The sequence below is a fragment of the Aulonocara stuartgranti genome (assembly GCF_965226115.1).
Source record: "Aulonocara stuartgranti genome assembly, chromosome: 3".
In the NCBI taxonomy this organism is placed as follows: domain Eukaryota; kingdom Metazoa; phylum Chordata; class Actinopteri; order Cichliformes; family Cichlidae; genus Aulonocara; species Aulonocara stuartgranti.
This window is the reverse complement of record NC_138941.1, coordinates 69904879-69932191: the sequence shown is the minus strand read 5'-3', so window position 1 is coordinate 69932191 and position 27313 is coordinate 69904879. Positions and strand designations below refer to the sequence as shown.

At 44.6% G+C, this 27313-nt stretch overlaps 3 protein-coding genes across 3 annotated transcripts in view; 2 read left to right on the top strand and 1 right to left on the bottom strand.

Moving 5' to 3' along the window:
• Positions 1 to 27313, bottom strand: part of LOC309693309 (hemicentin-2-like) — a 1543010-nt gene that overhangs the window by 1005297 nt on the left and 510400 nt on the right. Inside the window, exon 14 of the mRNA XM_082512410.1 lies at positions 6765 to 7100. Coding sequence (XP_082368536.1) covers positions 6765 to 7100 — 336 coding nt within the window. The remainder of the gene's footprint in view (positions 1 to 6764; positions 7101 to 27313) is intronic.
• LOC309694041 (nuclear factor 7, ovary-like) lies at positions 18332 to 20390 on the top strand. Its single transcript, XM_082513758.1, has one exon. The coding sequence runs from the start codon at positions 18573 to 18575 to the stop codon at positions 19956 to 19958; it is 1386 nt and encodes a 461-aa protein (XP_082369884.1). The 5' UTR covers positions 18332 to 18572; the 3' UTR covers positions 19959 to 20390.
• LOC309694153 (uncharacterized protein) lies at positions 23174 to 26665 on the top strand. Its single transcript, XM_082513967.1, has 2 exons — positions 23174 to 24051; positions 25618 to 26665. The coding sequence occupies exons 1-2, from the start codon at positions 23440 to 23442 to the stop codon at positions 26242 to 26244; spliced, it is 1239 nt and encodes a 412-aa protein (XP_082370093.1). The 5' UTR covers positions 23174 to 23439; the 3' UTR covers positions 26245 to 26665.

The following is a 27313-nucleotide window of genomic DNA, read 5'->3' as shown; positions in this document are numbered from 1 at the left end:
GTTCATGCATTTATTACTTCCAGGCTGGACGACTGTAATTCATTATTATCAGGATGTCCAAAAAACTCACTGAAAAGCCTTCAGCTAATCCAAAATGCTGCAGCAAGAGTCCTGACAGGGACTAGAAAGAGAGAGCATATTTCTCCTGTTTTGGCTTCCCTTCATTGGCTTCCTGTTAAGTCCAGAATTGAATTCAAAATGCTGCTCCTCACATACAAGGTCTTAAATAATCAGGCCCCATCTTATCTTAATGATCTTGTAGTACCATATCACCCTATTAGAGCACTTCGCTCTCGCTCTGCAGGCCTACTTGTTGTTCCTAGAGTATTTAAAAGTAGAATGGGAGGCAGAGCCTTCAGTGTTCAGGCCCCTCTTCTGTGGAACCAGCTTCCAGTTTGGATTCAGGAGACAGACACTATCTCTACTTTTAAGATTAGGCTTAAAACTTTCCTTTTTGCTAAAGCATATAGTTAGGGCTGGACCAGGTGACCCTGAATCCTCCCTTAGTTATGCTTCAATAGACGTAGGCTGCCGGGCAATGTTCCCTCTAATTTTTCATGTGTCTGAGCGAGTCGCAATATGGCGCCCCCCAGTGGCTGCAGCCAGACTCTTGGGGCCCCTTTTGGTCTCTGCAGGCATAATTAATCAATCACATGGATCATTTCTCAGAAAGGCTCAACAAGTACACGTAATTTTTAATGGAACTATTTTATTTGTAAATTCTATTAATTTTTTTAATGAATACATTCTCTTCTGACCATAGTTGTTTTATTGCCTAATGAGATTTGACTAATCAATATAATAGTCCACTCTTGTGCGCTCTATCCTCGATGAGGACATGACCCTCACTGTCCAATCAAATTCTTTCCTCCCATTAAAGGTTTGTGATTGGACAGTAAATTTATAAAAGGTCATGTCAGCACATAGTGTCCATAGTAGTAATGGTAAATTTGATTCTTTTTACTGAATCGAGTTTTAATGAGTCACTCACCAAAGTGAATCGGATTTGTTGACTCATTTGATTCACTGAGTCGGTCGACCAGAGAGTGCAAAAAATGTACATTTTCACTCAAACTTAATTTGTTTCTCTTTTCATGTAAATCCTACTGCTAAGATGAATGATTCTAAAAGAAAACAACTATTTTACAGAGCAAAAAAGAGCAAAACATTTCTAAAATTAAGCAATTTTCTATCAAAATTGCTTAATAAACATTTATTTTATTTTATTTTAATATATTTTTATTTTTTATTTTATTAGTACTTTCCTTAAATGTGTTAAATATATATTTTCTCATCTAAATGTCCACTGAGCTGTGAGCCAGTAATGCACCTTAACATTGGTTGCCAACCAAGAAGAAGAAGAAGCTGTGAGCCAGGAGGGAGGGGGTGAGTGAGTCCTGAGTGATTTGCTTATGCTTACAAATCAGCACAGGAGGGAGGGGGTGAGTAGCTCAAATGTGCTGTTAGCATGTTAGCAGAGCGATGCTACTGTGAACCGAGGAGCTATTTTCTTGATGTGAGCTTCTACTCAGGGTTTTTTCTTCCAGTTCAGAGCAGAAATTTTTTGTTACGATACTGGATGTTGTGTTTTTCTCCACAATTTTAATTATAAGCTAGATACATTGCTGCTAACAGCAACAGGGATGAGTCAGTGAGTCAGTTGGGCTTGTGAATCATGATTCATGAGTCAGTAAAGTGATTCTCGAGTATTGAACGATTCGTTCATGATTTGCGCATCACTAGTCCATAGTTATAAATCCCACCACTCAGTATTATTAACACATTCTCTCCATGACCCCAGTAAGCTACTGAAGGCTAACCCAGGCAAATATCCCAGAATGCATTTCGTCGAAAACGTAAGAGGCAGTTTCGGAGGGATGCACAGTTTAAAATATTCTTTCTGAATGTAGCTGTGTAAACTTCAAATATCTACTCGATTTATCAAGACATCACAGATTTGCAAAAGTGCTCTAACGTTTTCCGAGATGTGGGACAGTCCACAGTGGGTTGAGAGTGTGGATCTGTGACCTGCGTGAGAATCAGCTTCCTAACATTTGTCTGGAAGAAACACACAGACAGGAAGCAGCAACAAGTGTGAACATTTCACAGATCATGTGTAATCGGTTATTATCAGGATGTCTTAAAAACTCCCATAAAACCTTCAGCTGATGCAAAATGCTGCAGTCGACTCCTGACAGGGACTAGAAGGACAGAGCAGCTTCCTCCTATTCTGGCCTCTCCTCATTGGCTTCCTGTTAAATCCACAATTTAAAATCCTGCTCCTCACATAGAAGAACTTTAATCAGGCCTATCTTATTTCATTGACCTTAGAGTACCATATGTCCAAATCATGGTTCAACAGCAGCTAGGTGGATGTCAGCAGCTTACATGGTGGAGATAAATCCAGGGTTTGAGATTGTTTACAACTTAAACTCAGAGCCTTTTAACACAATTACTGACAAATAACGCACTCAGAGTACTAAACACACTGTGTACAGGACTTTGATTGGTGTTTGCAGAGATGAAAATGATGCAGCCTGCTGACCAGTTGAATCAGCTGATCCAGCCTCTTATCTGAGCTGCAGTCAGTCACACAAACAGGTTGAACAGGGTGTGTTCTGTGCAGCACCTGCATGTAAAACAGAAGCAAAGCTGTTCCTGTGAAATGAAACTGAAAGCCTGTCTGAGCGTCTCCCTGTAGAAAATGGAGGCTGAGCTCAGTCAGATCACTCAGCCTGCAGACAAATGGAGGCGTGTTTGAGACGTGCAGATAAACAGTCACAGCTTAGTGTCGGCCTCTGAGGGCTCAGGGCCGTCCTGTTGTCATGTTATCAAGTGCATGACGGCTCTCTGCACACACTTTGAGTCCTTATGCACATTTTCACGAGTCCTCATCTCTGTGGACCTGAGGGATTACCCACAGTTCATAGTGTTGTGATTAGGGATGGGTATCGTTTAGGTTTTATCCGATACCGGTGCCAAATCGGTACTTTTGAAACGGTGCCGGTGCTCAAACGGTGCTCAAACCGGTGCTTAAAGAATGGAGAAGACAAAATTGGTCCAAAAACCTCTCATGTTCAGCTGGTTTTATGTAAAAAGATAACAATGTTAGCCTTTTCTGCAGCTATGGGGCATATATGGTATCACTCTTGGCTGGAAGCAGTGCTTAAACAATGGAAAAAATACAAACTTTGTCCAAAAACCTCTCATGTTCAGCTGTTTCCCTCTTTTTCTTTGGTCATTTTAGCCTTTTTGTCCAGGGTGAAGGGAGTATCTGCCATCAAACAAGAAGACAGCCGCATGTAGCTATGATGATGTTTGCTAGTTCACCTTACATGCATTAATGTAATAACGTGGTTAGCCTACTCAGCGTAAATTACACGCGAACAACATTAAGATACTCACGCAGAGAAGAACGGCTGCTGCTGCCATCAAATACGGTGCATTTCTCGGCTTTAAAAAAAAAAAAAACGCTATGCGTCGCCAGGTGTTTCATCGGATTTCAGGTGTTACCTCCTTTGACAGTATCACAGTATCAGCTTAAAGCACTTGTTGCTGCTGAGTTTGCATATTTTGCTGTGAATTACAGCCAGACTTTTGACCGCTTCGCCTTGGACATTTTTAATCTGTAGCTCTGCTCTAACAGAACGTACGTACCTGGACCTGCCTACTATCCTCGGAAACGTAAAATGATTGGCTAGGAGTGTATCACAGCTCAGGAAAAAAAAGCACCGAAATAAAGCACCGAAATGTGCGCTGCTTTTCGGTCTGGTTACTACCGTTTATGTCAGAACCGGTGCCATCATGGCACCGGACACCGGTACCCATCCCTAGTTGTGATGGTGAAAGCATTAAGAACAAGGATGGAAAATAAATAAATAAATAACCAAACTGAAGGTTCAGAGGAATGTAGCTCATCACAAATGCTTCATGATGAAGTTTTCACAATGATGAATAATTTGATTATTTTACAGTTTCTTCCTGTAAAGTTAGAGCCTGAAAACAGACAAAATCAATCAGTAAATGTCAGATCACACGACGAGGTCTGAGGCACCACGACAGTTAACATCACAGCAGAGGTGACAAAGTGCTTTCTGTGGCCTGTTTATCTTCAGTTCTTTGAATTTAATTAGACATTAATTTCATTAATTAGAATTAATTTCAGTACATTAAACATTAGCAGAAGGATGGAGAGCGTGCTATATGTATTTCTTGCACTTGCACAAACACAAACAGCAGCTCTTCTTGTTTTTGCCACTCAATCTAGAAGAGAATTTAGATCAAGAAATTTCCACGATCATTATGATTTGATTTGATTTTATAGGAAATGCAGTTTGACGTGTTTCCAATACTGAGGATGAGGATACACTATAAAAAATTTAAAGCTACTGTTAGTTTTCCTGTCTTGTAAAAAGTAAAGTTTTTGTTCATGCACAGAAAATGAATATTTTTCAGATTTCAATGGACTTTCTGTCATTTTTGTTTTGTTTTGTTGGGGTTAAAACGATGCCACCTTAAAATGAAACTGAAAAATAAATATTGACATTAAGACAAGAAAAAAGTTTTCACACTTACATCTTTTTTTTTTCTTTTTTGCTTACAGTTTTTTTTTTCAGTTTCAGTTTGCTGGCACTGTTTTGGCGTCTGGGGGCACGATTGTTAATAACAAACACACAAATATTACATCTTTTGAATCTGTGATGACATGTGACAATATGATGAAGTTCACATGATGTAGCTTCTCTGCCAACAACACAAATGAAAGAATAAATAATTTAAACCAAAGTAAGAGTTTATTGTTCAAATACAGAGACACTCTCACACTGACCTTTGTTGTTTGTTCTCTGTCCTTCATACAAACATTTGGGGCTTACAGACTCTGTGAACACTGAGTTTTCAGGCTTTTCTAATGCTGTGTGAGCAGCAGGAAAATACAATCAGAGCATAAACACACATACATACAAGGTCAAAGACGAGTAGCTACACTTTTTAAACGCAATAACTGATCACTTATGTGAAGTCAGCGAGTACCGAGGTGAACTTTTCTTATCTTTGAGATCTATTGAAACAACTACATTAAATCATACTGCTGAGTGACAACAATAGCGTTATCTAAGGTTAGAGGGTTACCTAGGCAACCAGGGATGTGCATAACCATCTGTCAGCTACAAATTGATGCATGAACGATGGGATGAGTTCATACTTGGATGTAATTTTAGTGAAACAGCTGATCGAGGATTAGTGTTGTTGAGGTTTTGTGGTCCACAGCTCACACTCACATAATGAGGTCATATTTGATCTTATAAACAAAAACACTGATCCCAGGTCTGTAACACTGTTCATGGATACTGAGGGTAAACAACACACACAGCTCACAAAGATAAAGAGAAAACTGAAACCAGATCTTGATGATTGAAAGATTCAGGTGTGAAAAACTTCATAAATATGTAATCTGAGCTCAAAATGATGTAACTACAGTCAGTGGAAACAAAACCATCAAAGTGAAAAAGTGTTGATTTCATTTGTTTGAAGAGTTAAAAGTAGGCGTGCACAACAAAATGTCTCAGTGAGCTGTGTCACACTCAAAGTCAGAGCTTTCTGTGTCAGAAAGAGGCTAAATCACCATGGTAACTGATGGTGAAAGATCACCTGGTCAGGAGCATTTCATGTTCAGAGTTTTGTTTTTAAATCAGCTGTTAGAGCCACGTTTTCACTGTGATGTCGATTCTCTGCTGGAGGAAATGTTTCATATGTGCAGCTTGTTAAACTGTAACTTGCTGAAGCCACTGAGTGAAGCTAAACTGCACATCACACTGTTACAATGTACCTGTATTCATGTAGTGGAGACATTAGTGAAGTTATCAGTGAGTAACGTCTCTGATTGGACTGGGTGGCGCTCACAGGGACCATTTTGTGTAGAAGAAAAGTCACATGATACATGAAACGCTCCTTTTCATCTGAGCGTGCTCAGAGCCTGAAGCAGAGAAAGGTGATAATCACCACGGTGATACCTGCTGTCTCTGACTGCAGTTTCAGGTTTAGTTGAGCCAGCTAACACAAAGAAAGCCTGACTGTGTTGAAGTTGATTTGTAGTCACAGCCCTCTGGATGTTCCAGTTACTGTGAAATGTAAAGACTGTTTTTAAAGATGAAACTCGTCCACTGAGATGAGCTGTCAGCAAAAACAGAAGCAGCCATTAAAGATAAAACTGAAATAAACCTACAGTGCTGTGGGCCTGCTGTCTGTGCTCAGTTCATCTGTTTCTGCAGGATTTTAAACACTGACAACACCCAGAACTCTGAACAGCAGCAGCAGACTCAAAGCTGGAAAAACCTCTGAGACATTTTAAACCTGCTGCACTTAAACAGGAGGCTGGTTTGTTTCCACTCTCTGCTGTTGTTTATGTTTTCTGTAGATCAAAAAACCAACAACAGCAACAAGAAGCAGAGCAGGAACTGACAGACCAACAATCAGTGCAACAGATCCATCCTCCTTCTCTTTGTCTTCATCCTTCTCTTGTCCTCCTGTCAGACCTGCAGGTGAGAAACAGGTGTGAGGTGTCAGGTAGGTGATGAGTGAAGAACAGAACAGAATCCATTTCCTCTTCAAACTGCTGTCAGACATTATCTACTGCACTCTGATCACATCACTCAGACCAGCTGCTTTCTACAAAGTCTCATCAGCAACATCTTTAGAAACAAACATCAACAACCAGGAAGCAGCTTCACCTCTGATCACACACACACTCAACTCTACTCACTCACCTGGAGGAACAACATGAAGGTGGATGCTGCTGATGAACTTCCATGAGCGTGTTTCTTCCATGAAGACACGACACTCATATGTTCCACTATCAGCAGTGTTCACATCCTTCAGAATCAAAGACACGTCTCCATCCTTCATCTGTCTGTCCTGCAGATCCACCCGGTTCTTAAAAGATGGATGCTGGTTGGCTGGAACAAAGTGACCGTCCCGGTAAACAAGCACATATTCATCTTCCAGGTCAGCTCTGCTCCACTCTAAAATAATGATGTTGTTGTTTGCAGCTCGACATGTCAGAGTGACGTCCTGTCCAGACTCAGCTGTGATGGTTTTCTGGTCTGAAAGAGGAAACAACACAGAGCAGAGAGGTTAAAGGTCAAAGTACAACTGTTCACTTCTACAGCAGCCAATCAGAAACACACAATAAAAGACAGTCTTCAATTATTAGATGATGATCTTTGATTGTGTTTCTTCTTGTGTCCCTTCAAGCGTCACCACAGCGAGTCTTCTCCTCCTCCTCACCTGATCCCGAGCATCTTCATCAGGGCTGATTTGTGACAGAAGGACAGCAGCAAGAGTGAAAGGGAAGGTTTGAAGATGGCAGTGAGCTGCTGTCATGTTTGCTTTGGAGACTCTGACACAAAGACAGGAGGCCGAGCTGAACATGTTCAGATTTTCATTGAGAGCAGAATGGACGAGATTATGAACGAGTTCATCAGAGGGAAGCTCAGGCTGAGACGTTTGGAGACAAAGTTCATGAGCAAAGACTGAGACGGATGAAAAACATCATCTGAAAAACAAATCTTTGGTTTTAGAATCTGTTAGTTTGATAAAATGTTGTTGATGGACGAGTTCATTGAGACTCTGGATGTCTGTCAGACTGAGTCACTGCTTTTTATTGTAACAGCTGTACTGATGCTCCTGAATCTGGCCTCTGACACAAACCTCCAAACAGTAAGAATGAAAAAAGAATAAAACTATTAAAACTCTTCAAGCAATAAATAATCAAACCTGAAAAAGAAGAAAATCATCTGGAAACTAAACTGAACTAAACACAAAAAGTCCAAATGGAATAAAAACTCAAACTAATGAGAAAAACTACAATAACTCTGTTCCACAAACAACAACATGTGCTGATAATAAGTGAACATAATGTGTGAGAGAAAGCAGCCTCTCATTATAAGACACTGTGAGTCTCTGCATGCTGCCTTTATGGAGCTACAGCTGTTTGTATACACTGAACAAGAAGCTTTGTAGCTGCATCCTGACTCCTGACACTACAACACATCACACTGACACACACATTACACTTCTTTGTGTCTGTGCTGCAAACTGCACCAACACACAGACCCCACCCAGCTTTCTGTCGATCACAACACTGAATGAGTAATAAACTACTTCTTAGAGAAATATAATCAGCATGTAAACCAGACTGAGACTCTTTATCTCAGAAATAAACTCAGTTTAGTTTCTATCAGTTAAATCTCACCTGCAGAGACGAACAGGACAAACATCAGCGTGGAGCAGAGTGACGCAGTTACAGCAGACATGTCCGTGTTCTCTGTTTCTGCTGATCTGACTCTTAGTTTGTTCTAAATGTCTGAGTCTGTTGGTGTTTTCACTGAATAACTGAACCTGAGTTTAAACCTGAACACATCAGATTACATTTAAGGTTTAAATAAAGCTGAAGCTGCGGTTCAAACTCTTCCGTGTCTCGTGAGGACGTGGCGTTAGAGTGACGTTTGGTAGGTTGGACTGAGGATGCGCAGAAATGAGTGCGTCACAACAAACGAAGTAGAAAAGTTTTAGTGTTCAGTTGTTGAACGATCTCCACAGAACAAAATCAGAACCTCTCATGTGTCGTCATGTAGGAACAGTTTGTGTTTCAGTCGCTGAAGCAGAAGAACGTTTTGTTTCTGACGGCAGTTTGATTCTTGTTTCATCGTCACAAACAGAAAAACTGAAACAATATGAAAATAAGTCTCAGGGAAATATTTTTACTGTGCAGCCAAAACTTCCTGTTTTATCTCAGAGCTAAATCTCACCTGCAGAGACGAACAGGACAAACATCAGCGTGGAGCAGAGTGACGCAGTTACAGCAGACATGTCCGTGTTCTCTGTTTCTGCTGATCTGACTCTTAGTTTGTTCTAAATGTCTGAGTCTGTTGGTGTTTTCACTGAATAACTGAACCTGAGTTTAAACCTGAACACATCAGATCAGATTAAAGGTTTAAATAAATCTGAATGTCCCTGAGGGTTAGAGCTGATCTGTTGTTCAGCTGCTCGTTTAAACTCAACACTTTGAAGATGCTTTGAAAGTCTGATATGTTCGACCAATATAATTTGAATTTTCTACCAATGATCTTTCAGGCTTTTCATGGTTAACATCCACTGAAAATGAAATTATATTTTAAATTTAGTTTCACTCGCTTTTGTAGTTTCTGTTCAAATATTTTTGTGGGTTGATGTTAACCAAACTTTAACCAAGAAAACTGAAACGTTTTACCTAAAGAACTGAAAATGATTTTAGAAAAAGGCAACAAACACTTACCGTTGTTCTTAACAGATCTGTTAACTCCTCAAACACTCTTCTGATCATCAGGATGGAAAAAAAATCCACATGAAGATAAAAACTGTGAGGCTGGTTTAATCGATCTGCTTTCTCTGTAGGTTCAAAAGAAACTACTTTAGTTGAGCTTTTTTTTTTAAAATGAGCGATTAAAAAAGAAAAAAAATGCTAAAAATGTAAATCTGTGGCTGAACTGACCTCTGTGCCAAACAGCTGAACCAACTGACTCTTGTTTCACTCTGCTGTCCTGTTTAACAGGTAAAACAAGGTGTCACAGTTATAGGAAATGAACCCGTTTCCAATGCAACAGGTAGACGTGTAGAGACAAGCTCCACTCTGTCTGGCAGTGAATTGAAATGAACTTGTCCTAATGAATAAAAAGTCAAAAGTCAGTTGTGTTGGAGCCACAGAGAGCAAATCTCTGTTCTTTATGGAGAACCAGTGAGTCCTACTTCCTGTGTCTAGTTTTACTTCGTCTGTCTCGTCCTCTGTGATTGGCCCATGAAGGTTATAGTTTCAGATGGTGATGAGTAGATGACACATGGAGTGTGTGGCACATTCACTTTGCTGTGTTGACACTGTGTTGGTGTGACACTGAAGGGCGATTAATTAATAATTGCCAACAACCTGGATAAAGAGTGTGAGACTAACTTGGGTGATTCATTCTGACAGCTCTGTACTGTACTGTGTTACACGAGCGCTGATGGCTCACGTCTGCTTGTAGATCAGCTGATCACAGCCTGGAAACAGCTGGAGCTCACAAAACAAATGATTCCGACTTATTTCTTTATCCCTGCTGCACTCAGTCGTAGAGTTCCTCTACCTGCCACATCCACTTTAACCCCAGACTACCTTTTACTGAGTACTACGGTAGGACCTGAGTACTTTTCAGAGCCTGTAGTTTTCACTTTTACTTCTGTAAAGAAGTTTAATGAGTACTTCAGCTATTACCAGAGTATTTGTACAGCTTGAGTATCTGTACTTCTTAACTACAGATTTTTTTTTTTTACTTTTCTCCCTTTGAAAGTGTCTAATTATCAGTAATTATCTATAATTTACTGAATAATATGTAGAATATAAAGCAGAAGCTGTGGATGACTTACTGTAGTCAGTTCAGGAGAATCCTCAGAGTTTCTGCTCCTCATCATGATGGAAACATGAAAACATGTTGATGCTCTTTGAGCTGGAATCAGTCCAAAGCAGCCGTGAGTGTGAACCAACAGACATCATTATAATAACTCTGACACGAATCCTGATAGAAATCCTGCTCACTGACCTCTCTAACTGTAACTCTGTCACTGACACATCTGCCAACATCTGTTCCTGTAACAGCTCAGAGGAGTTCAGCACTTTCTCTCAGATTATAATCAGAAAAATCAGAACAGGAGGAGCGTTTTGTAAATGTGGCTGAAAGCGGCGAGGCAAGTTTATTTATATAAGTTCATTTATATAGCACAATTCAACAACAAGGTGATTCAAAGTGCTTTACAGAGACATTAAAAAACAAAAACAATAAAAAGCATGATTTAAAAAACTGTAGATAAAATCAGAACAATAGATAAAATCAGTAGTTAAAATGTTAGTTTTGAAATTTAAGCTTAAAAGTGTGGATTTGGTGCTTTATTCAAATGCAGCTGAGAACAGGTGAGTCTTCAACCTGGATTTAAATAAACTGAGTGCTTCAGCTGATCTGAGGCTTTCTGGGAGTTTGTTCCAGATATAAGGAGCATAAAAGCTGGATGCAGCTTCTCTGTGTCTGGTTCTGACTCTGGGAACTGATAAAAACTGGATCCAGATGACCTGAGGGATCTGGAAGGTTCATACTGGGTCAGGAGGTCATTGATGTATATGTGTATGGGAGACTGTGCATTGTGGCAACATCTGTTCCTTTGGAGGGTCTTCTCAAAAACTGGGCAGATACTAAGGAGAAACCACATCAGCCCATCCAAGCTGAGGCAGCTGGTTTTTCTGAATGTCGACCTGCACTGAGGACAAACTGTTTGGCTGCTGAGTTTGGTTCTGTTCTGTGGATTTGTTTACAGTGGGGCTTTTTGTGTTGAATTAAACTTAAAGGTTTGATTAAAATATTAAACAACAGTAAGAATGCCTGCTTTTGTGACAGAACAAAAACACAGAATTAGGCAATTATAAGGCTTTTCATAAAAACACTACATGCAAAAGGGTTTGTCAGCACACAAAGCATTCACATTTGCCAAGTAAAGCTAAAGTATGAGGCTACAGAGGATAATAACTTAAGAGACATTTGGGAGCCACGAGACGTGCAAGATAATCCAGAGCTTAGATCTAAATAAGGAAGTCTTAACTCAGTAATGGAGAATATCCTCACACATTAAGAAGCACCGAGGGAGGGAAGTCCTTCATTACTCTGTCAGTCAGGTAGGTGATCAGTGAAGAACAGCACAGAATCTATGTACCTGCATGTTCAGCTCAATTTGTGGATGCAATAAGAAGTAAAGTGAGAGTGATCAGCTTACCAGTGACTGTGATATTAACCAGGTTACTGATGGCACCATTACTGGACTCACACCATTAAACTCCGGTGTCGTGAGGCACCAGCGTACTGATTGAACATGATTGATCACGTTGCTGTTGTCCCCGCCCATCTCCACACTCAGCCCTCTGCAGTTTGCTTGTGTTTCTCCTCACAGTCCAATCAGAAAAGCTTTGGTCCTCCTCACAGATTACAGTCACAACATCTCCCTCAGAGAAATCAGAGCTGTGAGGAAGAAGAGAGGTTAGATATCACTCACGACTGAACTTCTGGGACCGCTCCGCCCCCTGGTGGCCTGATTTGATAGTGAAAAATTATTTTCTACCAGGCTGATGTAATAAAGCTGTGGAATCAGGACTGAGGTTTCGGGCATTTCCCCTCGGCTATTTGCAAGTAAGAAGAGCAAACATCTGAAGAGGCACAAGCTCCAACATTTTAGTAATATGAAGAACAACTTTGTTGCCTGACCAGCACGTTGTGGCCTGCAGCCTTCATAGGTTTAAGGTTTAAAAACATTTTTAGGATTATTTGGTTCAGTGGAAACTACTGCTACTGACAGTGAAAACATTTGCAGACCTTTTCAGAGGATGAGCATTTGTTCGAGGGTCCACTTTCTGCCCTGAGCCTGGTTCTGCCGGAGGTTTCTTCCTGTTAAAAGGGAGTTTTTCCTTCCCACTGTCGCCAAAGTGCTTGCTCATAGGGGGTCATATGATTGTTGGGTTTTTCTCTGTATCTATGAAGCGCCTTGAGGCAACTTTTGTTATGATTTGGCGCTATATAAATAAAATTGAATTGAATTGAATTCTGCCAGCTCTTCATTTCTGTGTATGCACAGGATTCTCTCCCTTCCCTCTCCTTTCACTGGTGGGTGAGAGGAAGTGGGCAAATTCTACAAATGTCATTTAAAGATTAAACGACTCACTACATGTTAGCTAGATAACACACATGTCTTAAAGATATAAAGACCTGGATGGCCGCTAACTTTCTGCTTCTTAATTCAGATAAAACTGAGGTTATTGTACTCGGCCCTGAAAATCTTAGTAATATGGTATCTAAGCAGATTCTTACTCTGACATTGTTGGGGATCACTCCTGAATTTACTTAAGCCTTAGAAAAGTAAAGTAGCCTAACAAAGTAGCTAAAATCGTGGACGTACAGCATTTGGACAGAGAGAGTGATATTAATTTTCTTTGCAAACAAACAAGAATCTTCAGGGTGCAATGTGTGCTGGGCAGCAGCCAGGAGCGAGGTCTCTGGTGAACCAATCCCTCGCTACAGATTCTAGCGAAGGGACGAGGCGTGTCACATCTCTGGTGGGGATGGAGTCTCAGTGCTTCTTTTAATATCTCTGAGCTTTCCCAATCACAACTATCTCTACTGAACTTTGGCTCCGTCTAAACAGTTCTTTGAATTACTTACTAAAACAATATATGACAGTAATGAGAAAGTGGCCACTTTCATGAGTAAATCATGTAAGCCTTATAAGATTTACTTAAATGTAGTCTATGTTGTGATTCTACTGGTGTTACTGGTTCTGCTGGTGAGACGATGTGTTCACAGGAAACTTGAAGGTTTGTACATATTCATTCTTATTCATCGTGGTATTTTGTTTCCATTCTGTCATCATAATTTGGTCCATTTAGATTCTTAAATCATAAAAGTGTTTACTTTAACTCATTTCAGCAGATGGAGAAGATGACATCACCAGTGACATCACATACAGTGTTGTGAAAGCATCAAATCCTCAACAACCTCCAGTCAAAGAAACCAGAGATGGAGGTTTGTGTGTTCACCCAGGTGTCATCCACATACCTGAACCAATGACTTGGTGGTGTTTCAGGGTACGATAGCAAAGCCCTCTTTCCCACGTCTTCCATATACAAGTTGCCCACAATGGGTGAAACTGGGGAGCCCACGGCACACCCACGTTCCTGCCTGTAGAACTGACCCTTGTATGTGAAACAGGTGGAATTAAGACACAGTTTCAAAAGCAAGCACACCTGGTCCAACAGCCTTGTCTTGTTCTAACTGCTTCAGACAGTCTGTCACCCTCGTCCTGTGACCACTTCCTGGGTCTCTTTCAGTCTTCAAATATAAAGTTTTTACAGCTTATAGATTTTAAGTTCTGCTCCAATCATTTGGGTAAAGATAATAAACACTTTGATGGCCTATAAGTGAAAGTGAAAACGTGACAAACAAATAATATAATTAATAAATAATTATATTTTTTGATAAGTGAAGTTCACTGAACTGAAAGGAAATTTTGGTTTGATGATGGTTGACATGTTTTCCAAATAGAAGTTTTTCCTCTAGTGAGGAGATGCAGGTGCAGCAGAGCATTGCTGGAAGAAATGATCCCAAGGGTGGAATCTCCTGAGAAACCTTCAGAGACCCAGCGAGAAGTAGGGACCATAGCTGACAGCCCAGGCAGGGGTTGAGGTCAAAGGTCATGCTGTTTGGGGACCTACTGGTCATCATGAGAAGATTCTGGAACCACAGCAATGACCATAAAGCTGCACTGGATGGAGAGCTGTGCCACGGGGCTTTCCAGAGGTAATCACGAGGAGATTGTGGACAACAGATGGAGATCTGAAGGATGAGGGGAGCGTTCCAAGCTCCAATCGACAGTGCAGAGAGGAAGTTCAAGGATGGCATCATGATTCTGTGAACAGAAAGCAGAAGCTATGGTGGTGACGGGGAATGACTGACAGCAATTTCCTATGAACATCACCTAATGCTGTGTCACTGTGCTATGCATGCTTTGACACTCTGAAGAGGGTCTTCCTTTGTGTCATTGTTGTTGTCATTTGCATCATGAACAAGACTGCTGAAGTGACTCAACAGGTGGGGTTACAACAGCAGTAAAATCATTGAATCCAATACCCTTTCCAAAAAAGGTTTTCTGCAGAGACGAAAGGACAATAGAGGAGTCATAAGTACCCCCACAGGAAGAATGCATGAAATGAGGTGATGAGGGTTGATAGAGGCCATAAAACAGGAGTGCTGACAAAGGCCTGCAGCCTTGAAGATAACTGAAAGCCACATTGACAAACAGCAAAACTAACTGGTGTGTTTGTTATACCCATGTCTGCATTTGGACTCTGGTCATATGGACAGTGATAGAAACAACTGGAAGAGACATTTATGAAGCTCTGAGGAACTCAAACCACTCTGCATGTGTGATTTACACACCTGGAGGAGATGCACCACAAAGCTGGAATGATTTTGCAAATGTTAATTTCTATGTTTGACTGTTAACATTCATTTGCTTACTTGGAGGGTGTCAATGGAAAATTGTATTTAGTAGTCAGTATAATCTTTTAGTGATATAAGTTTGCATATGGTAGAATGCTGCATGTAATCATTTGTGTGTAGAAGTATATAGTTGGTGGCATATTGAAAGAATGTCTCATCCTAGGAGGTCTGTAACATTCTAGGGCAGTGGTTCTTAACCTGGGTTCGATCGAACCCTAGGGGTTCGGCAGAGCCTCCACCATGACATGCACGGCTCATTTTGTGCACCAATAAAAACATATCTATGTCTTGAATTTGAAATTTTTTTTTTCACTAAAGAGTGGTTCAGTGAATGCGCATATGAAACTGGTGGGGTTCGGTACCTCCAACAAGGTTAAGGACCACTGTTCTAGGGTGTTCACCCCACATCCTAGGAGCATGAGAGAGGTCGTACCTTGTCTTATTGTTTTATGGTAGGATTAACGTAGCTATGTCTGTTTTAGTCTAAGTGCCCTTTGGTTTGATGAACTGCTGGACTTTGAGACCAGCAGGTTTAGGGAAGATCTTATGGGGCCACACTCTGACCCCCCCCCCCCCCCCCCCCCCCCCCCCCCCCCCCACACACACACACACACACACACACCCACCCACCCAATGAAGTATAAAATAAAGACCGGGGCAGTTTCTCAGGCGCGAGTCTCTCAGTCCGGAGACTGCCCTTGCTTGCAAGAAATTCTGTGTGTTTCTCTTCTCTGAGTCTTTGCTGAAGAAGTATTTTAGAATATATTCCTTAACAGAGAGAACGATGCTCGTCACAGTTCTCTCCCTCATGCACGAGCAACACAAAGAGCTCTGGTGACTTGCGTCTTGTTTTTGCCATTGTAGTAGAATTGTCTTGGCGTTCCAGCAATAGGTCTGTGCTAGATGAACGTATCAGCAACCTTCAAACACGTGTGGAGAATTCATTATTTCTTTGACAGATTCTTTAGTAAATAACAGAAAAAAGAAAGTAAGAGAAAAATCACCTGCACAAGTGCCGAGGTAGGTCTCCCTGCAGAATTGGTTTTCCCTTCATCAGGAGCAGCGCTGGGCTGTTTAAATCACGGACAAACAGTATCCTACAGTTGTTTATGTTTTTAAACCCACTTTGCACAGAGAGGCATTTTTTGGAAAATGCATTGATAGTAATATTGAATATTATTACACATCAAAAAAAATAACTACAGTAAAATAATCACATCGTGACGCCTCTGCCTTTCTAAATGGAGGGACAGTAACTGTGTGTGTATGTAAGCGTGTAAAACCTGAAGATGGTAAGATTAACAGTATTTTGTCTCTATCTGCCATTCTGCTATTCATCTCAACAATAACGTGGCGCACAGCGTGGCGTGAAAATAGCCACATGCAATGGAGCAAAATATGGGTGTGTGTGGTTGGAGGATGTGTTCATGCGCACAAAGGGGGGGTGGAAATTTTTCTTGTAAAACAAAGGGGGGCCCAGCAAAACAAGTTTGGGAACCACTGGTTTAGACGATGTTAGCACAGAAATATTAGCTTCTGTCATGACTGATGAAGTTACTGGTTAATAAAGTTTCCAGTAAAGTGTTTAATCGCAGCCACAGACTGACGGTAAATATCCCGTTTTTCTTTAGTGCATCTGTAATAAATATGTGCAAGTTTCAGTGCTTCGTTTGAACTGTATGATACTTATACTGACCCAGGGTCAGTGTAAAATACAATCCCAGCTGTGTGAACAAAGCCTGGCTCCTTTAATCCTGCATGACAAACCTCAGGATGCAGGTTATTATTACTCTTTCCTGCTGGCACACCTGTCACACCTGAGAGTCAGCTAGAAACTTACAGTGACGTGGACATCATGCAAAGACTGCCAGACTCTGTAATACTGCAAATGATCAGTGACTCAGGTTAACAAAAAAGAAAGTAAGAGGAAATTTAATTCTATAAAACGTGAAAAATTCCACACACATGTAACTCACCACTGTGTGAAGATCACAGGGGAGAAATCGTTTCTCTGAGTCAGAGATGAGTGTCAGTAACACAGAAGTTGTCATGGTCCCCGCACCTCTCCAGCTGACAGCAGTCAGGCGCTTTGTTTTGTTTATTCTCCTCTCTCGCCTCTGCTCTCCCTTTCTCTCTCGTCCTCTCCCACTCTCTCTTTCTCCTGCCGGGGCGGAGCTCAGTATGGGCTCCTGCTCCTGGCCCACGCACCTGGAGATGATCAGCACACCTGCCGCTGATTATGAGAATTGGAGTCCTACTTAAGATGGCGAGTCTGCTCTACTCGTCGCTGGATCGTTGAGCCGTCAGCGTCAGTCGTCCTGCACTCTGCAAAGTTTGTTCGTGAGCACGTCTGAACCAGGAGACTAACTGTTTCTCTGTCTGTGTATAGATTTCCCCTGGACCTGTTTTCCCTGTGCACGGTGACTGAGCGTGAGCAAGAGTGATGGAGGAAAGAAGAGGAGCTGTGTGTGGTTGCGAGGGCTGTATGGAAATCTCCCCTCCCTGGACTCCTGCCCCTTTCACTCCCGGACCCTGGAACCCTTTTTCCCAGACACCGTTGTGTGTGTGTGTGTGTGTGTGTGTCACCGTGGAGAACACTGTAAATAAATTCACTTTTGATTTGAAGAAACTTGTGGTCTGCGCCTGAGTCCGCTCCACTAATCGTGACAGAAGTAAAACTCAGTGTCATGCAGTGACTTTTACACAACCAGATCAGATGAACCAGCTCACACTAAAATATTTTGCTGCACTCTTTACACTTATTTCTTTTCTTTCTGCTTTCTGAGATAAAAGCTCTTTATCAGTAACTTTTACAGCTTCTGGCAGGTTAATGTCTGAACTTTGGAGTGAAACACACCCTTAGTTACAGGAAATAACACCACTGTCTGTAACTAAGTGAATCCACCTTAACACCACCTGTGTGTGTGTGACTGCATTACACTCCCACTGCTGGGAACCTGAACAAGAACCAGAACAAAGTCTAAAATAGAAGCTGACAAACAGCTGCACCACCGAGTGACACTTTATTTTACAAACTTCACAACAGGTTTCATGTTGTGACCTGTGGAGGTGAAAAGACACAAAACCTGTTTTACAGCTTTTGAGCTGCAGGCAGGATTGAAACACACCTTAGTTAAAAGTCAAACAGCAACATTTGTCTCCTCCCCTCACGTCACTCAAATGCGACAAACCAGGAAACAGGAAGTTCTTCGTCCTCAGTAAAGAGAGACGCACAGACGATCAGACTGAGCTCAGACCAAACTAGCAGCTTCCTCTGAGTGAGTCCAGCTACAGGAGAGAAAAGTGGAAAACTCCAACACTGCTGCTTCAAGCTGCTGACGCTCCACACACTGAATGTGAGTTTGAGCAAAAACACGACTCAAAGCAAGTTTCAGTGAAGGTGGTAGAGGAGGGAGGGGAGCCAGGACTGACTGTACTTCCTGTCTGCTGTTTTCAGCTTCACTCACAGACTCAATGGCTTCCAGATCAGAGGAGGATCTCTGCTGTCCGGTCTGTCAGGAGGTCTTCAGAGATCCTGTTCTTCTGTCATGTAGCCACAGCTTCTGTAAAGACTGTCTGAAGAGATGGTGGAGAGAGAGACCAACACACGAGTGTCCAGTTTGTAAGAGAAGATCTTCAAAGGATGAACCACCTTTAAGTCTGGCTTTAAAGAACCTGTGTGAGTCGTTCTTACAGGAGAGAGATCAGAGAGCTTCAGAGGCTCTCTGCAGTCTGCACTCTGAGAAACTCAAACTCTTCTGTCTGGACCATCAGCAGCCAGCGTGTGTCGTCTGCTGTGCCTCAGAAAAACACACCAATCACAGATTCAGACCCATCGATGAAGCTGCACAACAACACAAGAAGGAACTTCAGGAAACTCTGGAGCCCTTAAAGAAGAAGTTAAAGGTTTGTGAAGAAGTTCAAGTGAAGTTTGATCAAACAGCAGAACACATTAAGGTCCAGGCCCGACACACAGAGAGGCAGATTAAGGAGCAGTTTAAGAAGCTTCACCAGTTTCTAGCAGAGGAAGAGGAGGCCAGGCTGGCTGCACTGAGGGAGGAAGAGGAGCAGAAGAGTGGGATGATGAAGGAGAAGATGGAGGCTCTGAGCAGAGAGATAGCAGCTCTTTCAGACACAGTCAGAGCCACAGAGGAGGAGCTGAGAGCTGAAGACGTCTCATTCCTGCACAACTACAAGGCTGCAGTGGAAAGAGTCCAGCGCTGCCCCCTGCTGGATGATCCACAGCTGCCCTCAGGAGCTCTGATAGACCAGGCCAAACACCTGGGCAACCTGACCTTCAACATCTGGAACAACATGAAGGACATGGTCTCCTACACTCCTCTCATTCTGGACCCAAACACTGCTCATCCAAGCCTCATCCTGTCTGAAGATCTGACCAGTGTGAGACGAGGAGGAGAGAAGCAGCAGCTTCCTGATAATCCAGAGAGGTTTGATTATCACTGCTCTGTCCTGGGCTCTGAGGGCTTTAACTCAGGGACTCACAGCTGGGATGTTGAAGTAGGAGACAGTACAGGGTGGTTACTGGGTGTGTCAGCAGAGTCTGTGCAGAGGAAGGGAAGCATACTGTCTGGATTATGGAGAATAGGGTTCTATCAAGGTAAATACTCAGCACGATCACCATCAGCTTTCACTGCTCTCTCAGTAGAGAAGAAGCTCCAGAGGATCAGAGTGAATCTGGACTGGAACAGAGGAAAGCTGTCGTTCTCTGATCCTGATACTAACACACACATACACACCTTCACACACACTTTCACTCACAGGATGTTTCCATATATTTGGGCTGATAAACTGAAGGTGTGTCCGTTGAAGGTGTCAGTGTCAGTGCAGCAGATGAGTTGAGGATGATGATGTTTCTAATGTTGTTTCCTGTCAGTGAGTTGAAGCTGTTAAACTGCAGCTGTCCTCCTGCTGCCTCGTTGTTCCAAAGCTCTTTGTTTCTCTTTTAGTTTCACTGTTTCTTTCTGTTTCTGCTGTCCACCTTTTCACATGGAAAATCATTTCACTGTTTCTCACTGAATGACTCCCCAAACTAGATTTGAAATTCTATCAAGTTTCTAATCATTACAAGTGATTCATGTTTCTATTTGATGTGTAAATGGAGATGATTTAGTTTGCTGGGATATGGACTGACATGTGTTGAATGGGAGGAGCAGTTTGTTGTTGTCTTCTTGTCTGTTTATGACAACAATAAATATGTTGTTGAAACAATGATTCATGTTTAACTCCATATATGAAATGTTTCTGATCTTTGAATTCTGTTTGATTAAAGACTTTCTTCATGACACAAATGAGATTTCAGTGTATTAATAGAACTAAATAAGCTCAGAGTTGAATGTTACGTTTCGGTGTGTCAGTGTTTTGTTTTTGCGTGACTGTTATGTATTTCTTGCTTTACTTTGAAAGTCTGTGTTCCAACAAGGGGAAATAACACACTGGACTTTGTTTACACCACCCAGAGAGGAGCTTACAAAGCTTTTCCCCTCCCCCACCTCGGCGCCTCAGACCATATCACTGTCATGCTAATGCCTGCTTACAGACCGCTCGTTAAAGTGACCAAACCGGTTCGTAAGCGGATACAAGTGTGGCCAGAGGGGTCTTCAGAGGCTCTACAGGACTGCTTCAATACTACAGACTGGAACATGTTTAAGCAGGCTGCCACCTATAACAACACCACTGACCTCCAGGAGTACGCAGAGACTGTTACTGCCTACATCAACAAGTGTATTGAGGATGTAACAGTCACGAAAACCATAACTGTCCGGGCCAATCAAAAACCATGGATGACAGGAGAGGTCTACAGGCTGCTGAAAGCTCGGAATGTTGCCTTCAGAGTTGGAGACGAGGCAAGCCTGAGGACAGCTAGGGCCAACCTTTCCCGTGGCATCAGAGAGGCTAAGAGACAGTACTCCAGGAAAATATCTCATCACTTCAAAGACAGCAGAGACTCACGGAGCCTGTGGCGGGGCATTCAGACCATCACAGATTACAAGCCCCCACCACAGACCTGTGTTAGCACTATCCCCCTGCTGAACGAGCTGAACACTTTCTTTGCTCGCTTTGAAGTCCAAAACAGCACCACTGCACAGAAGACCCCACCCCCTCCTGGTGACCAGGTGATGACTCTGTCACCGGACAGCGTGAGGAGATCCCTCAGCAGGATCAATGCACATAAAGCTCCGGGTCCTGACAACATTCCTGGTCGTGCACTGAGAGACTGTGCAGTGGAACTCACTGATGTCTTCACAGACATCTTCAACATATCACTCATCCAGGCTGTCGTCCCCACATGTTTTAAAGCCACCACAATCATTCCGGTTCCAAAAAAGTCATCTCCCTCCTGCTTTAATGACTACCGTCCTGTTGCACTTACTCCCATCCTGATGAAGTGCTTCGAACGACTAGTCATGCAACACATCAAGACTGTCCTGCCCCCCTCCCTGGATCCCTTCCAGTTTGCCTATCGGCCCAACCGCTCAACCGATGATGCCATCTCCACTGCACTCCACTCGGCACTCACACACCTGGACAAAAATGACTCATATGTTCGAATGCTGTTCATAGATTTCAGTTCAGCATTCAACACCATAATCCCCCAACAGCTCATTCAAAAACTGGTCCAGCTGGGGCTCAACACCTCACTGTGCAACTGGCTGTTGGATTTCCTCACCGGAAGACCTCAAGCAGTACGGGTTGGCAGTAATACATCCAGCACCATCATTTTAAACACGGGGGCCCCGCAGGGATGTGTGCTGAGCCCCCTCCTCTTCACTCTGCTGACCCATGACTGCACCCCATCATACAGCTCCAACCTCTTCATCAAGTTTGCGGACGACACAACGGTGGTGGGTCTCATTAGCAACAGGGATGAGACCGACTACAGAAGTGAGGTGAGACGCCTGGCCACGTGGTGTGCTGACAACAATCTCTCTCTGAATGTGGAGAAGACGAAGGAGATTGTTGTGGACTTCAGGAGAATGCACACCCAACATGCTCCTCTGACCATTGACGGAGCGTCTGTGGAGAGAGTGAGCAGCACCAAGTTCTTGGGTGTGCACATCACAGAGGATCTCTCCTGGACGTACAACACCACAGCACTGGCCAAGAAATCACAGCAGCGTCTCTTCTTTCTCCGCAAACTAAGAAGAGCAGGAGCACCAGCCCCCATCATGCACACTTTCTACAGAGGCACCATCGAGAGCATCCTGTCGAGCTGCATCACTGTGTGGTTTGGAGCCTGCAATGCGTCCTGTCATAGAACCCTCCAACGCATAGTGAGAGCTGCAGAGAGGATCATTGGTGTCTCTCTCCCCTCCCTCCAGGACATTTACAGCACCCGTCTCACTAAAAAAGCCCTTTGCATAGCGGCTGATCCACTCACCCAATGCAAAGCTTCTTCAAGCTGCTGCCGTCGGGGAGGAGACTGCGGAGTCTCCAGGCCAGGACCAGCAGGCTGAAGGACAGCTTCATCCATCAGGCTGTCAGGAAGCTTAACTCCCTCCCGATTCTGCCCCCTCTCCCCTCTCTCCTCCACGGTCTCACTGAACTCTGTCACACACACACAAACACACACACACACACTCACACACACACTCTCTGACTCACTCACTGGCCTGCACCAGTTACCAGTCACTTTGTGGAGCATTGGACTGCCATTACCTCATAAGACTTTGTTGTTACACTTTCTCTTACCGTACATTACCAAATCTCCATTTGCACTATTTGCCTATTTGCACTACTCTGCCTGGTTTACACTCAATGTCACTTACCCATTATATTGTATATTATATAGCTTTCTTGTTATATGTATAATTGTATTTATTTAAATTTTTACTTTTTAATTATTTTACTTGCATTTTTTAATCACTTTTATATTTAAATATATTTAAATGTTCATTTGCTATTTATCTAGGGAGTGAAGAGTAACGCAATTTCTATTCTCCGTATGTCCTGTACATGTGGCAGAATCGACAAATAAAGTTGACTTTGACTTTGACTTTGACTTTGACTTATTTTAGTGTGTTCAGTTTACGTTTTCCCTGTCTCGTCAGTTCTAATTTGCCCCAGCTGTGTTTCCCTCCTGTGGTCCATTTCCTGATTGCTCCTTCTATGTATTTAAGCCTTGTGTTTCAGTATGTCATGGTCGCGATCTTCCCCCCCGTTGTAAATAGTTTGACGTTTTGTGTTTTGATGTAAATAAATTCGTTTTGAGACACTTTTTGGGATTTTGGTGGAGAGCCTTAGTGTTTTTCTTCGTAGTTTTATTTTCCTTATCTTTGCTTTTCTACGTTGCACCCCGGTTGCCTAGGCCGGGGCGTAACATATGGGGGCTCGTCCGGGATTGCCTTCGCTGGGGGGTCCGGGGACCGCCCCAGCCTTTGTCGTCGCTGGAGGGTCCGTGGGACCGCTCCAGCCTTCATCCGCCTTCGCTGGAGGGTCCGTGGGACTGCTCCAGCCTTCATCCGCCTTCGCTGGAGGGTCCGAGGGACCGCTCCAGCCTTCGTCGTCTGCTGGAGGGTCAGTGGGACCGCTCCAGCCTTCATCATCTTCGTCTGCCTTCGCTTCAGCTGTCCGTCTCCGCTGGAGGGTCCGAGGGACCGCTCCAGCCTTCATCCGCCTTCGCTGGAGGGTCCGAGGGACCGCTCCAGCCTTCGTCGTCCGCTGGAGGGTCGGTGGGGCCGCTCCAGCCGTCATCAGCTTCGTCTACCTTCGCTTCAGCCGTCTGTCTTCGCTGGAGGGTCCGAGGGCCGGTCCAGCCTTCATCCGCCTTCGCTGGAGGATCCGAGGGACCGCCCCAGCCTTCGTCGTCTGCTGGAGGGTCCGAGGGACTGCTCCAGCCTCCATCCGCCTTCGCTGGAGGGTCCGGGGAGCCGCTCCAGCCTTCTGCAGCTGGTGGGCTGCGTGTCCGTGTTTGCAGCTGGTGGGCTGCGTGTCCGTGTTTGCAGCTGGTGGGCTGCTCGTTTGTCTTCGCTGGAGGATCCGAGGGACCGCTCCAGCCTTCATCCGCCTTCGCTGGGGGGTCCGAGGGACCGCCCCAGCCTTCGTCGTCTGCTGGAGGGTCCGTGGGACCGCTCCAGCCTTCATCAGCCCTCGTCCGTCTTCGCTGGAGGGTCCGTTGGAGGGACCGCTTCAGCCTTCGTCTGTCTTCGCTGGAGGGCCCGGGGACCGCTCCAGCCTTCATCCGCCTTCGCTGGAGGGTCCGTGGGACCACTCCAGCCTTCATCGTCTGCTGGAGGGTCAGTGGGACCGCTTCAGCCTTCATCAGCCTTCGTCCGTCTTCGCTGGAGGGTCCGTTGGAGGGACCGCTTCAGCCTTCGTCCGCCTTCGCTGGAGGGTCCGAGGCACCGCTCCGGCCTTCGTCTGCCTTTGCTGGAGGGTCCGAGGCACCGCTTCAGTCTTCGTTTGTCTTCGCTGGAGGGTCCGTGGGACCGCTCCAGACTTCATCCGTCTTCGCTGGAGGGTCCGTGGGACCGCTCCAGCCTCCACCAGCCTTCATCCGGTTTTGATCAAACATTTCACTTGGGGTTACATGTTTGATTTTTGGGTAGGGGGAAATGTTACGTTTCGGTGTGTCAGTGTTTTGTTTTTGCGTGACTGTTATGTATTTCTTGCTTTACTTTGAAAGTCTGTGTTATTTTAGTGTGTTCAGTTTACGTTTTCCCTGTCTCGTCAGTTCTAATTTGCCCCAGCTGTGTTTCCCTCCTGTGGTCCATTTCCTGATTGCTCCTTCTATGTATTTAAGCCTTGTGTTTCAGTATGTCATGGTCGCGATCTTCCCCCCCGTTGTAAATAGTTTGACGTTTTGTGTTTTGATGTAAATAAATTCGTTTTGAGACACTTTTTGGGATTTTGGTGGAGAGCCTTAGTGTTTTTCTTCGTAGTTTTATTTTCCTTATCTTTGCTTTTCTACGTTGCACCCCGGTTGCCTAGGCCGGGGCGTAACATATGGGGGCTCGTCCGGGATTGCCTTCGCTGGGGGGTCCGGGGACCGCCCCAGCCTTTGTCGTCGCTGGAGGGTCCGTGGGACCGCTCCAGCCTTCATCCGCCTTCGCTGGAGGGTCCGTGGGACTGCTCCAGCCTTCATCCGCCTTCGCTGGAGGGTCCGAGGGACCGCTCCAGCCTTCGTCGTCTGCTGGAGGGTCAGTGGGACCGCTCCAGCCTTCATCATCTTCGTCTGCCTTCGCTTCAGCTGTCCGTCTCCGCTGGAGGGTCCGAGGGACCGCTCCAGCCTTCATCCGCCTTCGCTGGAGGGTCCGAGGGACCGCTCCAGCCTTCGTCGTCCGCTGGAGGGTCGGTGGGGCCGCTCCAGCCGTCATCAGCTTCGTCTACCTTCGCTTCAGCCGTCTGTCTTCGCTGGAGGGTCCGAGGGCCGGTCCAGCCTTCATCCGCCTTCGCTGGAGGATCCGAGGGACCGCCCCAGCCTTCGTCGTCTGCTGGAGGGTCCGAGGGACTGCTCCAGCCTCCATCCGCCTTCGCTGGAGGGTCCGGGGAGCCGCTCCAGCCTTCTGCAGCTGGTGGGCTGCGTGTCCGTGTTTGCAGCTGGTGGGCTGCGTGTCCGTGTTTGCAGCTGGTGGGCTGCTCGTTTGTCTTCGCTGGAGGATCCGAGGGACCGCTCCAGCCTTCATCCGCCTTCGCTGGGGGGTCCGAGGGACCGCCCCAGCCTTCGTCGTCTGCTGGAGGGTCCGTGGGACCGCTCCAGCCTTCATCAGCCCTCGTCCGTCTTCGCTGGAGGGTCCGTTGGAGGGACCGCTTCAGCCTTCGTCTGTCTTCGCTGGAGGGCCCGGGGACCGCTCCAGCCTTCATCCGCCTTCGCTGGAGGGTCCGTGGGACCACTCCAGCCTTCGTCGTCTGCTGGAGGGTCAGTGGGACCGCTTCAGCCTTCATCAGCCTTCGTCCGTCTTCGCTGGAGGGTCCGTTGGAGGGACCGCTTCAGCCTTCGTCCGCCTTCGCTGGAGGGTCCGAGGCACCGCTCCGGCCTTCGTCTGCCTTTGCTGGAGGGTCCGAGGCACCGCTTCAGTCTTCGTTTGTCTTCGCTGGAGGGTCCGTGGGACCGCTCCAGACTTCATCCGTCTTCGCTGGAGGGTCCGTGGGACCGCTCCAGCCTCCACCAGCCTTCATCCGGTTTTGATCAAACATTTCACTTGGGGTTACATGTTTGATTTTTGGGTAGGGGGAAATGTTACGTTTCGGTGTGTCAGTGTTTTGTTTTTGCGTGACTGTTATGTATTTCTTGCTTTACTTTGAAAGTCTGTGTTATTTTAGTGTGTTCAGTTTACGTTTTCCCTGTCTCGTCAGTTCTAATTTGCCCCAGCTGTGTTTCCCTCCTGTGGTCCATTTCCTGATTGCTCCTTCTATGTATTTAAGCCTTGTGTTTCAGTATGTCATGGTCGCGATCTTCCCCCCCGTTGTAAATAGTTTGACGTTTTGTGTTTTGATGTAAATAAATTCGTTTTGAGACACTTTTTGGGATTTTGGTGGAGAGCCTTAGTGTTTTTCTTCGTAGTTTTATTTTCCTTATCTTTGCTTTTCTACGTTGCACCCCGGTTGCCTAGGCCGGGGCGTAACACTGGAGTATTATGTACGTGCTTCACTGTCAGGATCTTCAGGGGGATTCAAAGGGAAACATCAAACTGCTGTAATGAGATAAACTAGTTGGGCTGAACACACTTATCTGTAGTTTGTCTCCATCCAGGATCATCAGAATATAATGAACATGTGTGAAGAGCCACAAAATGCTGCTGCCCTCTCAGCATGATGAGCTCCAGCCTTTGTTAGCAGGACAACAGGAAACATGAGACAACTTTCAGAGACAGTAACCAACTGTGGCCACAAGATGGCAGCAGCTGATCTGAGATCCTTTATTGGACAGAAGGACTCTGCTCTGTGACGTCATCAGAGAGACGGCCTTCACTCTGATAGATCTGACGTCATGTCTGCACTGCGATGATGAAAGCTGATAAACACATTGTTATTGATCCATGAAATCACCTCTGTCCTCTCAAGTGTAGCTGTTTACAGAGCTGAAGAAGTCCTTCATCATCAAAACAGACAAACATGTATTTCCTGTATTAAGTGACGTCATCCTCACTCTGACCTCTTACATACATTCTGTTCAGTTTTCCTGCTGTAAGAAATAAACTGTGTGAAAATAGAAATGCAGGGAAACATCCATTAAGTGAACAAAGTCCAAAGAAATA

What these genes read in the sequence shown, in the direction of transcription:
- LOC309694041 (XM_082513758.1), top strand. Translation starts at nt 18,573, where the DNA reads ATGGCTTCCAGATCAGAGGAGGATCTCTGCTGTCCGGTCTGTCAGGAG.
- LOC309694153 (XM_082513967.1), top strand. Translation starts at nt 23,440, where the DNA reads ATGGGGGCTCGTCCGGGATTGCCTTCGCTGGGGGGTCCGGGGACCGCC. An exon ending in AGCTGGTGGGCTGCGTGTCC is followed by an intron (nt 24,052 to 25,617) that starts GTGTTTGCAGCT and finishes GAGCCGCTCCAG; the next exon opens with CCTTCTGCAGCTGGTGGGCT.